Below are 14843 nucleotides of genomic sequence, written 5' to 3'. Positions count from 1 at the left end.
GGTTTCGTAATTTAGGTATGAAAAAAACGACTTACACCACAGTCTAAGAATGCAGCTCGTATGTAGCCTGAGGATCACCCATGTTGGTTATCTCCCTTTGAACAAGCGTTGGTCTTTTTCCTTTGTCGCAGTAGTATTATGCTTGGCCTCTGTTCTCTGTTGTAGACTTCTCAAGGGAGAAGTGAAACCTCACTTTCTGAAAAAAGTCCCACCTTGTCCAGCCTGATGGCCAGTAAGACAGGAGGACGCAGAATGAGAATTGACCTTAAAAAAGGTGAGTTCTACTGTACGACATAGCAGTTTGTAAAAATAAATAAATGCATATTTGAGTTTGCTATCGAAGCAGGAGGAATAAACATGAGTCATTTCAAAATGTAATGCTAGTGTGAAGGTAAATATGAAGACTCAGGTACAAGTCACGTGTGGTTAATATCACTGTAATGCTGCAATCTGCTGCCTCCCAATACTGCCATCTGTCCTTAGAAATCCAACCAAAGATTTGGAAGATTCAAAAGTTTGGGGTATAGAAATCATTGCAAATATCTGGTTGCCAAGCTAACTACTGGAGTATGTTTCAGATCTTCTGGAGCAGGTTAGTGTCGCTAACCAAAGTTCCACTGTACACGCCTGGTTAACCCACATTACATAATAGCAATTCAAAGTCAAATCAACATTTGATGCACCATAGTAACCAGCATCAACTCTGGTGCTCAAAGGGTTAACTAGCAAGGTGATACTTTATTTCTCAGAAGGGGCACATTTGATACTATTTGTTATTAGTTACAATATATATTATTATCATGTTAATTTTGGCCTTATATTTATTTCCTATGGTTCTCTGAATGTATACAATCCAGCTATTTTTTTTTTGTTCTTGCTTTTTCTCTGGCCGGCCCCCTTTTCTTCCTCCATCTTCTTGACTTGTTCTCTTCAAGGTCTATTAAGTCTTTATTGATCTGTTCATTTCTGCTGATATGAATTCATCGCAGACCAAACTGCTGACTTGGCTGTGCTAAAGAGACCAGACTAAATGAGGTCTATAAAACACAAGCGGTCTCTGTGTATTGGCCACTGACATTCATGTTTGAGTGCTTTCTTGCACATTGTGTGCGCGCCTGTTTTTCACTGATTAGTATTTTAATCTTCCTTACTCTTTCCAGAACATTCACTCTTCGACTGGGCTAGACTTATACCTCATTTACTCGTTACTGTTTTGCCCTACACCTGAACTCTTTTGTAGATACTAACATTGTTTTAAAGCAATACACACATAGGCTCCTATCTGTTTTCCACAGCACAATGCAAAGCATGCAAAACATTACTTTGTTTCTTACCAATGCTTAGGTGTTGCCAATAAAACAAGGTGGGTCAGTATTTACTGTGAGATTAGATTCCTGACAGTGAGTGTGAATATGACAGCAATGGAATCTATTTTTTACCACTTATTGTAATACCTAAAATACCACACACTACAGATACTCAAGTCATTTTTGTGTACTAACAAATTTAAAGGGAAACTGCACATTTTGGGGAATTTTGCGCATCATTTACAATCCTTATGTGAAACATGAACACATGTTTCTTTCCTTTTTCTGTGCACTCTAGCACAAGGAAACAAGTTAAAATGAGGTAGCTAACAATGTATGGGTAATACCTGTTTTGACGTTAAAACCCTAAAAAAAACGCCAACTGTGTGCCATTTGCATAACTGAACTGTATATCAACCAAGATACTGCGATATTATTATTGTCGTGGCTAACATGAAAAACGACACATGCTAATTGCTCGTCTCGGCGTCATCCACAGACGGAAGAGTGGATACCGAGCTCTCAATTTAGCTACAACGACTGAACAGAAGGACTCAAACGTAGGAGCCTGACAACTGGGTGTGACCTTGGCTTCCATCCATCCATTTTCTACTGCTTATCCTCATGCTGGAGCCTATCCCAGCTGTCCTCGGGCGAGAGGCGGGGTCCACCCTGGACTGGTGGCCAGCCAATCACAGGGCACATATAGACAAACAACCATTCCCACCCACATTCATACCTATGGACAATTTGGAGTGGCCAATTAACCTAGCATGTTTTTGGAATGTGGGAGGAAACCGGAGTACCCGGAGAAAACCCACGCATGCACGGGGAGAACATGCAAAATTCACACGGAGATGGCCGACCGGGGTATCGAACCCAGGTCTCCTAGGTGTGAGGCCTATGTGCTAACCACTTGTGTACCATGCAGCTATGACCTCGGTTTAATTCCGATATTGGACTGATTGTTTTTTTTCTAATAGTAGTTCATCATTTATTTTTGTGATGTTTATTTTCGGCCACACCAGCGTGAATTTGACCCTGCATTGTATCAGAAAGGAAATCCGTGGTATGACATATCACGAGTTGCAGCCTGTTGCAGCTTGTCGCTCTCAGTTTTGCAGGACGCTGTGCCATCACTATGCATTATTGTGATAGGGCGATCTCACGTCGGCCATGTTTGTATTGTATATTGTTTATTGTGCAAAATGTTTGTCAGTGAGAAAAGAAACAAAGAAAATCAAGGTTCTGAAGATGTTAATATGCCCTACCATCACCTACAGAAGCCACTAATAGGTCTGCTAGTATGACTTTATGTTGTCTTTTTTGCTCATTTGTATACCCCTAAATATGTTTCTAGGTTCGGAGGGTCTTGGCTTTACAGTGGTAACAAGAGATTCTTCAATCCATGGTCCTGGGCCAATTCTCGTCAAAAACATTCTCCCACGTGGGGCCGCTGTTAAAGATGGACGTTTGAGATCGGGAGACCGCATATTAGAGGTGCTGGTAAACATTGACCAGAACACGTTTGCCGCAGTGTTAATGGTGCTGGTATGTTTCATGGTTTCTGTGTTTGTTCAGGTAAACGGCGTGGATATAACAGGTGTCGGCCAGGAGGAGTTGGTGTGTATGCTGCGTGGCACACGGCACGGAGAGAGTGTGTGTCTTGTGGTTCTCCGCCAAGAAGATATATTTATGCCCCGTGAGATGGTAAGCTCCAGATCATGTTCCTTTAGACCACATTTTTTTCTTCCACCAATCACATAATATCATCAGTTTCTAACTGGATTGTTGATCAGTCAACAGGCGTTTCTGGATGATGCCGAACTCAGCAGCTTATATCAGTGATTATTTTTTACTTTTATTGGGATAAACTTGCAAGTGAATAGGGACGTTCCATTTCCTATATGGTTTTGTGGTGCATATTGAGCACACTGGAAAACCGTAAGGGCATTTTGTTACTCAACAACTGCTGGTTTCCAATATGTCTTATATTTAATAAATACATATTTAATTTATTCTGATTGTGAATGTTATGCCTTTCTCTTCCTTTATTTATTTTCTTTGAAAACATTGAAAACATTCCACTCCACCTGACCTGATCACAAATAAAGCATTTTTAGATTTAGCATTTAGCACACATTACCTACTATGTTACACTAAAATACTGTACAACTTCTGTTTTTTGTCATTATTTCTTTCCAAAAGGGAAATGTATTAAAAATGTATTAAATGTATTAAAAATCGTAAAATAATATTTTACAGTAATTACAGTTATCCTTTGCCCTTCGAATTCCATAGCTTCACTTATTTTTACAAAATATATTCATGAATAAGTCAACACTGCTTTGTGGTTTACTACAGCCTATTATTCATCAAAAAATATGTACATTATAGCAATTTTTTCATGCATTTCTGGCCTAAATTATGCATTTTCAATCATTCAAATGGCTACATAAAGTAAAGCACAAATAGGGCATAGAGAAGACACATTCAAACATGTTGTGATATGTCATATTGTACACTGTATACTGACCATATACTTGCTCACATGAACTCCACACCTGACTCCCTCTCTGTAATGTGTCTCTTCAACCATTCCCCCTGCAACCTGTGTTCACTAGGAACCTTTAAATGACCTATTGTAACAGTACCGTTGTACTTTGCTACAATTTCTGTCTTGAATTCAATAGTTTTTCTCACCTTCTTTATCAAAGTTCTGGCACTTGCAACTCTATCACTGACAAATCCGCAGTACGCTTGAAGACCTCGTCCGCAGTGCCCCTCATTCTATGAACACATAAACCTCCCACACACACATAATAAAGATGATTAAATGATTGCTGGAATCTGCCAATGATGTATATTCGCTACTGTATAGACCAGGGGTGGGCAAACTTTTTGACTCGCGGGCCGCATTGATTTAATAAAATTGACGGGGGGGCAGACTGTATAGTATTTTACACGTGACAGTCCATTTGTACACGTATATTTTTACACATATTTTACACGTAAAAGTGTCATGTAGTCTGCTATATGTGCACTTTGAGATCATTTATTTGATGTAAAGTGCATTTATACATTTATTGTGATTATTATTGTTATCATTATTATTATATTAATAATTATAAATATATTATATATATATATATATATTATTCATAATTTTATTAATAATTATATATATTTTTTATTTTTATATTTATATTTATATTTATATTTATATTTATATTTATATTTATATTTATTTTTATTTTTATTTTTATTTTTATTTTTATTTTTATTTTTATTTTTATTTTTATTTTTATTTTTATTTTTATTTTTATTTTTATTTTTATTTTTATTTTTATTTTTATTTTTATTTTTATTTTTATTTTTATTTTTATTTTTATTTTTATTTTTATTTTTATTTTTATTTTTATTTATATTTATATTTATATTTTTACGACCAGTCCAGGTGTACCCTGCCTCTCGCCCCAAGACAGCTGGGATAGGCTCCGGCACCCCCGCGACCCTCGTGAGGATAAGCGGTAGAAAATTAATGAATTATTATTATTATTATTATCATTATTATTATTATTATTATTACAACCAGTCCAGGTGTAGCCCGCCTCTCGCCCCAAGACAGCTGGGATAAGCTCAGCACCCCAGCGACCCTCGTGAGGATAAGCGGTAAAAAATGAATGAATTATTATTAGTAGTATTATTACTATTATTATTATTATTATTATTACTATTATTATTACGACCAGTCCAGGGTGTACCCCGCCTCTCGCCCCAACTGGTATAGGCTCCAGCACCCCCCGCGACTCTCGTGAGGATAAGCGGTAAAAAATGAATTATTATTATTATTATTATTATTATTATTATTATTATTATTATTATTATTATTATTATTATTATTATTATTATTATTATTATTATTACGACCAGTCCAGGGTGTACCCCGCCTCTCGCCCCAAGACAGCTGGGATAGGCTCCAGCACCCCCGCGACCCTCGTGAGGATAAGCGGTAGAAAGTGAATGTATTATTATTATTATTTTAATTATTATTATTATGTGCTTGTGTCCCTTTTTTCAGGAGCATTTTGTAAACAACAGAACACACCAAATAACGAAATTGATAAAACAGCTACTTCAACCATCAAAAGGTTGGCTCAAGCCATGATGCCAGGTTGTATGTTGAGTTTAAATGAAATATTTTGGAAAGAACAGGCGGGCCATATTCAAATACTTGGCGGGCCGGATGTGGATGGATGGACATGAATAAGTCTATACTATAGACTTATTCATGTCCATCCATCCATTTTTTTACAAAGTCAAGAAGTCTTGGATGCCACGCGACATCCTCATGTAACTAACCATCCCCTACTCACATTCATCTTTTTAACCCAACCATACTGATGCTTTTACAATATTCAGACTTACTTTTGACCATGATGCCTACACTCCACGGGGCATATGCATTATTGATTTATTGATAAGTGTCATTTGTTTTGATATACAATCACGCCTTCTCCCATCACTACGAAACGTGCACTCATGCTGATATTTTAATGCCGATTTAGTCACATCAACTGAACCCTAAACTTCGTGGACTTTTGTTAGTACAAGAGTAGTTTTTCTTTGAAGGAGTTGTATGACATCGGGAAGGCTTATAACGTCATCTAGAAATTGTCTTCCTACAAATGAGAATGAAGATGCTTTTTTGGGTTATTGTTGCAAAAATGGGATGTTGTGATAATTTGTATCAGAGAAAAAGGCAGATCGATGAGTCTACAGCTCGACTGCCTGGAATTTAAGAATGAATGTGAAAAATGGTTGGATTGACTCTCCATCACAGTTAATCGTGAGAACTGATTAATTATATGGCTGAATACTGGAATTTCTCATAGAGTAGCTGAGCTCAGCTTGAATATGTCAATAAAGTAGCGCATGTTTTAGAGATGCTCATTTAGTGAGCGTGTACAATAAATGATGCATACCAAAAGGGTAGAATAAGAAATGTAATCATTATGTTGTTTTTGACAAAGAGTCTACTCGAGGTCTACTCAAAATTGGTTTCGTTGGTGGGATTGTGTTTCCATACACCCCAAAATATGAAGAAAAATACTTTTATAAGATGGATGAAGGGAAGGGTTGTTATTTTCACAATTCATCGTGGGATCTTTCTTGAATTCAATAGTGTTTCTCTCTTTATCAAATTGCTGGCATTTGCAACTTTCTGTGGCCCCATGGCAGGTTATTCAGCAGTTGCACCCATAAAAAAAACCCCAAAAGATTAATAAATAGTGAGTCACCAACGTGCAAGGTTATTACTAAATACTGTATCTGTATCTGAACAGGCAGCCAAAAATTCTCATTTTGTTGGCACTTTGATTAGCACTCATGAAACGGGGGCGGAGTTGATCGGTGCTGGGGATGGGCATTTCAAAGCAGGTATCTGCTAATGTCGATACTGTCCTTTTTCATTGATACCTGCCGATACCGATCGATCAGAGCACCCCTAATAATAATACAATAAATAAATCATATAAATGAAATACAATTAAAGTAAACACAATTTATATAACGTAACACAAATAAAGACATAAAGTATAAACTGTTGTGTGTAGTGTGTGTGTGTTTTGTAGCCTGAAACATTTGATCTGCGGAACAATCAACAAACCATTTTTGAACAGTGCTCAGTACTTAAGTGCTAAAAGGCATTTGAAATCCAAATCATCCCAATTAAATTTACCACAAATTTTCCTTATTACATTAAACAGTTATTTTTTAACATGATTTTTAGGATATGGGGTGGAGAATGTGTTGCTTGTCGCGAATTAATGACATCGCCATTGTGACATGACACTGTGTTTTGTTTCTGGTATTTCCCCATCTTTTGCAACCTGAGAGACCTTTGTGCACACAGCCACACACACACACGTACACACACGTACACACACTCCAACTCCAAGGCAGCTTTGTGTCTCTGTCGTGGGGTATCAGCTGAGTGCATCATTTCTTGAGCACACTTTATTACAAATATAAATAATGTAAATGCACCATATGAAATAGCAACATAAGAAACACATCATACAGTCAAACCATCCGTATTTAATGTCATGCTTTCAATTCCTCTTGCAGAATAAATGCGATATTACTAAATTCAAATGAAAACTGTTTTAGTTGCCTTTCTCTAACTGCAATTCCTGTCAATATTTCATATTGCTCATGCTTGGTTTAATAATTCACCGGCACACCAACAGCCACTGAGGCCTCTTGTTAATGGTACATAATCCAGTTGATCCATCTTTGCAGTAAGTCATTAATATGTTAAATGATCAGCATGGGGTGTTCATTTGCAAACATCTCTGAATATAATGAGATGCATTTGATTAAGTGCATTTAACAGCCTTTCATTAAAGGCAACAGAATAACACACACACGTATTAAATATTTGTTTACTATTTTTATATTACACAATGATTTAACCTCTATCATATACACTCCTGATCACATTTTCAAGACCAGTTGAAAAATTGAAATAATTTACATTTTACACAAAATAAGTCAAATAGGTTGTTCATCAGTGGATGAAATGTTTAAGACCATATCTAAAAATACAAAATTAAAAACTCAGAAACTCGCTTAAAATACAAATAAAATGTTAAAAAATGTAATGCGTTGCTGTGCCATTTGTGTTAATCACCTCAATCATTTGTTTTGGCATGCTTGATGCCAGTGTTTCGAGGAAGCTAGTGAGAATGTTGCTCCAGGTGGTGAAGACTTCACAGAGGGCATCCATTATCGGGAGCTGCCATCCATCCCCAAATATTCTCAATTGGATTTAAATCAGGGGAACACATAAAGTGGTCGAAAAGAGTGAGGTTATTCCTCTGTCCTGTTGTGAAACCCAGTCATTACCACAAAAAGAGGGCCTGCAACATCTCCACATAGCCAGCTACCCTTTTGACGCCCCTGCACAACCTGAAGCTCCATTGTTCCATTGAAGGAAAAAAAACACCCCAGATCATGATGGCTCGCCCTCTCTGTGACGGGTAGACAACATCTCAGGTGGGATCCTGTTGAAAGAAATCAGGACCATCAGATGACATTTTTTAACAATCCGACTGTGTTCAAAGAGAGAAAGCATTTTTGCCTTCGCCATCAATACATCATGGCAGGTTGAACACCAGAAAGTCACATTTTATCCACATTCTTATGAAGGTTATAGCTTTTAAAAGCTGCTGACTTAAAGGGGGCTATTATGCTCATTTGTCAACCCTTTGTATTACGTTGTGGTCTCCTATAGAGCAGCTACACACAATAAACTGCACAGAAAACGTTTTAGATCTTCCAGAATCTGCACCTATTCCAGCTGTCAGTTTTAATTTATTCCACCCACGGCCCACCTCCTGGCATGCCCACTCCGCCGCGATTAGTCGCACGCCCAAAGTGCTTCCTAGCTATGAACCACATAAGGAAGTCTGCCCCACTGTGACATCACGAAGGGGCAGTTTTACCACGTCTTTTGAAACCGAGCATTTTGGGCCATTCTTCCAGGGATCACTTCCAAATGTGCAAACCTCATTTTCTGAAACTTTGGCCTGGTTTAACACCAGAATACAACATTCTAAATACATTTAGGTCAGAAAAGTGGAAAAAGCATCATAGGTCCCCTTTCATGGTTGCTTGCAATAAATTGCTTACTCAAACACTTTTTGTCGCACACTCATTTGTTGTTTTTGTATTTTAAAGTTCACACAGTGCAAAATGTACATTTTTTTCAATGTTCCAGCTGGTCTTACTGAAGACATAATCAAATTTAAGAGTGTTGAAATAAGCTCTATTTACAGTACATGGCTGGATGCATCACGTAGCCCTGGAAACAGGTCCTCTTGCATCTTGTTGACCCTTTTAGCTGCCATCATGCATACCATTTGCAGTTGCCACTTGGATCATGATGGATGCTTATTATGTCTGTTTCCACCTGAGGCAGGGGCTGACGGATTATCCCTGTACTGGTTGCAAATGGGACTGGTTTTCATTTCTGTGGAACATGTGCTTACTGTACTTTGATGATGGTGATGGATGTGCTCTGCTTTGCCCAGCTTACCATTTACAGCATGATTAGCATACATGTTCCATCGTAGCTTTGGGGACCTATTTTGATGAAAAGCAAACAGGAGAAAGATGGCTTGTTCATTTTTCTTTTTTAAAGATCCGCTGTGGCGACTCCATAATCAGGAAAAAGTCGAAAGAAACAAACAAAGTCAATATTTTAAAAAAAGGAAATGGGCAATGATTTATTATACCCACCTAAATATTCTGTTGTCAGTGTAATTTTTGCTTCTTTCACATCAGCTTCTTTTTATATTATACTAAAAAGAGGTAATAATAATAAGGTAATAATAAGATAAGATAATAATATACTTTATATATGTATATATACCATATACTATAAAATAATACTTTCACATACAGTATATTGCATGTACAAATGCTTCCCAGGAATCGAAATTGTACATCATACTGTATAAACAAAACACTGTTCAAATAAGAAGTTCTTTACTTTTATTCTTAAAAATATTAAGTATTTACTAGGGATTTTCCGATCAGGATTTTATGCCGCTGACATTCCAATCCATGAGTGAAATTGGCCAATGCCAATACCAATCACATACGTAAATGTTTAAATGTACTACTGGCTTATATTATATTAGGGAGTCACCAAGTTCTTTTTTTTTCTAGTCTTCTCACATTGTTACCTGAATGAAAAGCTGGCTTATCAACCCCTGCTGCATCCGCTGCCTTCTGAAGAGCGGATGCAGCTAACTGCCCGGGAAGGAGATACGTACAATAACAGTGTGCGCTACGCCCGTTTCAAGCGCAAACGCTCAATCGTCACATCACACATCATCCGGAATCCAACGCATCCTCCTACACTAAAATTGCTTCATAGTGTCTTCGTGCTCCCAAATCCGTGCTGAGGCAGTACTCATCCCCAAATTCTGCCCACACTTGCAAGTACAGCAGGTTGCCTAGTGTTTGGCCCCAAATGCCGCATCCATCTAAAGCTTTTCAATTTGCCACCCCAGTGATACAGTTTTGAGGCACGGTTGGCAGGGTTCAAACAAAGACAGGAAGTCCCACACACGATGCTGCAGTTGCTGGAACTGCTCAGCGTTTTAAAGCAGGTATCGGCCAATATCGATACCGTCCCATACCCATCGGTGGCCGATAGATCGGAGCATCCCTAGCATTTACTATGATAATAAAAACAAAATCTTGTGTTGAAAATCACCAGGAATGTAGAAGATGTTATAAGTGGAGATGCTGAATATTCACTTTTTATTCATTTATTTTGGTTCCAGCTAATATTTTCTTCAACTTCCTCACCGATATCAGCCGATACGGATATCGAAAGCGAGCTGCTTTCGATATCCTCAAGCTAATTTCGTGTAATGAACACATTATGTTTCTTCTACTGGATGCATTTGACCAATAAACACTCTTGTGTAAAAGAAGACAAATGCTGAAGTGTGCAATACAAGTCGTAGAAAAAGTGCCATATTCCTCATGTGACTGCAAGTGACAGTGATTTTTCCTGAGGTGTGATTTCGGTTAGAAGGGGACCTATTATGCTCAATTCTAGGCCTTTGCCTTGAGTTGTGAACTCCTATAGAGCAGCTACACACGATAACCTGCACAAAAAGCTTTCTCGCGCTTCCAGAATCTGTACCTGTTCAAGCTGTATTTCTTTGGATTTCCAAAATGATCCGTTTTAATTTATTCCACCCATGAACAGTGTCTAGGCACCCCCATGCCGCTGTGAATGGTCACACTCTCAAGCATTCCAGAGGACTTCTGGACTTTTGCCGAAGCCCACTTTCTCATTTTGTCGCTATAGGAGATAATAAATAAATAAACCCTTTGGAGAGCTACTGGAAAAGTGGTTGGGAGCTACTGGTAGCTCAAAAGAGTGGTAACATGTAGCAACATTTACTGCGTGCAGACAATCTTGGGACAACATCGGCAATAGAAATGTGGTCATTACCCGCTTTTTGCTGGACTACCTGTGATTAAAAAAAGGCCAGGCGCGCAGCGAGTATCCGGGTACGCCCATTCTGCCGGTGACTTCTCATAAGGTTCTGTGAGTCTGAAATGGAGCGTTCAGAGCCATCCCAAACTTATCCAGGGCTGACTTCCAAATGCACAAACCTCATTGTCTGAAACTTTGGCATAGTTTAACACAACAATACCGCGTTCTCCAACTACAACTTCAAAGGAAGACTCCTTACGCCCCCTTTGCTTAACCAACACTTTGTCATGTTCTGCATGGCAGCTTGGACTTCAGTATTCCTTAGTTTTCACATTGTTTTCTGTTTTGTGCTCTTTAATTTGTTTTCTGTTTGGTGCAATGTGGAGCTCCTTAGCGATTGCTGCAGAGCACATGCAGTACTACGTGTTTGTCATTAGTAATCAGAAATACTGTTTAGGTGAAGCTTCATTATGAGAGCAAAACATAGCACTTGGCACTCATTGCAGACTGCATATTTAGAGCCCGATGGTGAAACCTGGAAATAATTCCTCCCTACTGACACACTGGACTTGTTGCTCTGTGGCACACAGGGTGCACTCAAGTATTATCGAGAGAAAAACCAATACCGATATGGTTCCATATTTCATTTCAATATCATTGTATCGGACATCCCTGGTTATAACTGCAATGAAAGGGCCAACCCTAATATTTTGTTCTATGCCAGTACTTGTTTTGTTTTTGAATTTGCTGGAATAAGAAAACTGGCCTTGGCCTTTTCATCCATTTTTGTGTCTGTGAATCTGTGTGGCAGTGAAAAGCTTTGAAAAGAATAAAGTCAAGTAGTAGATGTGCTTTGGGTGGCTGACAACTTTTCCTTCCAATGGTGAACCTTAAACATGACATTTTAAAACGATTCAAGTCATTAACATTTTCTTTTTGTCTTTTTTTTTTCTTAGAAAGACGATAGGTCCCGTGACCGGGGCTTCATTTTGGAAAATGGAAAAGAACAGCTCATGTTCGAGGTGCCCCTCAATGACACTGGCTCAGCGGGGCTGGGTGTCAGCCTCAAAGGAAACAAGTCAAGGGAAACCGGGGAAGACCTGGGAATTTTCATCAAATCCATTATTCACGGAGGAGCGGCTTACAAGGTGACTGTCCCACAACTTTTCCAAAAATGCACTAATTATAGTGTGACTAAAAATAGTTGGCCAAAACCACTAGATGATGCAATGCCAGTAGACATTCCGGAAATGCTTTGAAAGGGTAGGAAAATCAAAATGTAGATTTTAGCTCTGAACATAGGAGTCGTTGGGAAGCTGAAACTGGACTCAAACACTGTGGAAATATACTATAACTTTGAATGAATGTCACAATCGTGTGGCAGCTGAGCTGAAGCTGGCCCGGAATGTTGAAATGCATAATGTATGTAAGGTCTTTTAGAAGAAAAAATAAACAGAATGAACACTTAGACAGGGCTTGAACCCCCAACCTCCAGAGTGGGAGCCAGGCCCTGTACCAATTGAGGAATGTTAACCTGTTTGTACCGTATTAAAATGTTTATTTGAATACGTTTTATTCCAAAAAGTTAATGATCGAATCTAAATCTGCGCATGCTGCTTCCCATCATGCTTTGCTGCACTGTTCACGTGTTTCATGTCAAGTAATAAGTCTATTGTCATTCCATGTGGTATTTACACAGGAGATGTGTGCATTTATCTATCTGTTATCTCATCCTTCTGTTCATGACACCATGACTGTGGTTAGTGTTGTGTCCCCTTCCCTTCGGATTTATTAGTTCTACGTAACATATTACTTTGTTTTGTTTGTTTCTCCTAATAGTGCAAAAAAATACAGTACAGAGTTAGACCGGGATGTCCAAACTTTTTCCACCAAGGGCAGCATACTGACAAATCTAAGAATGCGATGGAAACTTTTACATTTTTTTTTATAACCAACCCATGGAGATATGCTGAGATGCTTTTTAAAGGTGCCACGTCTGTTCAAATAGCATCATATAGCATTTCAAGTTTGTGTGATCAGTGACAAAATGTATTACTAGCATGACCCTTTTCTTCTAGTTTTTTTTACAACTATTTCACTTTTCTTCTTGTACATTTCATCTTGTAATATTTCTTGTTTGTGTTTTTACAATGTGCTGAGAACCAATATTAAAATAAAAGGAGTTGCGGGTCAAACATATGGTGTGAATGGCCCCGGGCCACAACTTGGCCACACCCGACTTCATCATTCACCTGACCCAAGACAATTCTGGTTCTTTCTAGTCCTTGGGGTCCAGCACATGTAGTGAACATATGTACGTGTGTTTGTGGTATAGGATGGACGTCTGCGCGTCAATGACCAGTTGGTCGCCGTGAACGGGGAACCTCTGCTTGGACACTCTAATCATGTTGCCATGGAGACACTCCGCCGTTCGATGTCACATGAGGGAAATGTCAGAGGGACCATCCAACTTGTGGTGATGAGAGTTTGTGAGGTACTCATACTAATAGACACATCATAGTACACGTAGTATTTCACATCCACTGCGATCCTGATGATACAAACATGGCACTAAATCATTGCTATTTGGTACAATAGAACACACATTTTTGCTGAATATTGAGATTTATATTGGAATAATAGCTTCAATGATCTATAGGAAATATTGTCATTTCTTCAATACGAGTGGAGTAAAGTATATTTTTCCCATACTCTATTGACTTGAGTGGCCTTTTTCCTGGCTCTGATTTGTAAGTTCTTTTAGCTCAATTTATACTTGACACTTGTCTCCCTGCTCCCTTTTCTGCTCTTACCAGCCAGCTGCAAAAGAGCAGTTGCACGTGTTTTGTCCTTGTGCTTTCTTTTGTGCTTGCATGTGTGTGACGTAGTATTCATCTCTTAGCTGAATCTCTTTTCTGTATGTGTAAAAATATTCTTTTTGTCCTGGCTGCTATTCAGGGGATTCATTTTGCATTGCTCAGTATAATCTGTCAAAGGCCTTGCACACACTGAGCGCGTTATATGGCTCAAATGGAAATGTCTTTTTTTGCACTGGCTGCTGGTAGTGGAAGAAAAGTATATGCGGTGGATTGCATTCGCCATGCAGCATTCAACCCTGCAAATGTGCACAATTTTAGTACGTATTTATTTTGTAAAAATAACAAAATATATGTTTTTGTCTGCAGAAAACAAACCTGTCTGTAACATACAAGTACATGTTAATACAACAATCTCTCATTTATCGCAGTCAAGCGGTGATAACTGAATTTCTGCAAAGTAGTATTATTTAAAATTGGAATACTTTTTGTAGTTACAGCATAGAAAACATGTTTCCTTCTAAAGACTTTTTGTTTTAATATAGAGCCCTCTATACGTGAAGTAACACCCCTATTGTCACCTTTACACTTGTATTACCTTATAATAGACATTTAAGACACACATAAGACTCATGCACATCTGTGTTGTTGTAAATTTGTCCCGGTTCTAGGGGAGCTGAGTGGGGGGTGGAC

At 38.4% G+C, this 14843-nt stretch overlaps 1 protein-coding gene across 5 annotated transcripts in view; it reads left to right on the top strand.

Moving 5' to 3' along the window:
• The window catches only part of pard3bb (par-3 family cell polarity regulator beta b), a 133772-nt gene that overhangs the window by 33760 nt on the left and 85169 nt on the right, over positions 1-14843 (top strand). For all 5 annotated transcript variants that reach the window (XM_058081722.1, XM_058081723.1, XM_058081724.1 and 2 more), the window contains 5 exons: positions 166-274; positions 2668-2807; positions 2889-3017; positions 12291-12482; positions 13670-13828. In XM_058081722.1, the coding sequence (XP_057937705.1) occupies positions 166-274; positions 2668-2807; positions 2889-3017; positions 12291-12482; positions 13670-13828 (729 nt within the window). The remainder of the gene's footprint in view (positions 1-165; positions 275-2667; positions 2808-2888; positions 3018-12290; positions 12483-13669; positions 13829-14843) is intronic.

Source organism: Doryrhamphus excisus, chromosome 9 (assembly GCF_030265055.1).
Source record: "Doryrhamphus excisus isolate RoL2022-K1 chromosome 9, RoL_Dexc_1.0, whole genome shotgun sequence".
Classification (NCBI taxonomy): domain Eukaryota; kingdom Metazoa; phylum Chordata; class Actinopteri; order Syngnathiformes; family Syngnathidae; genus Doryrhamphus; species Doryrhamphus excisus.
This window is presented reverse-complemented; position numbering and strand designations above follow the sequence as displayed.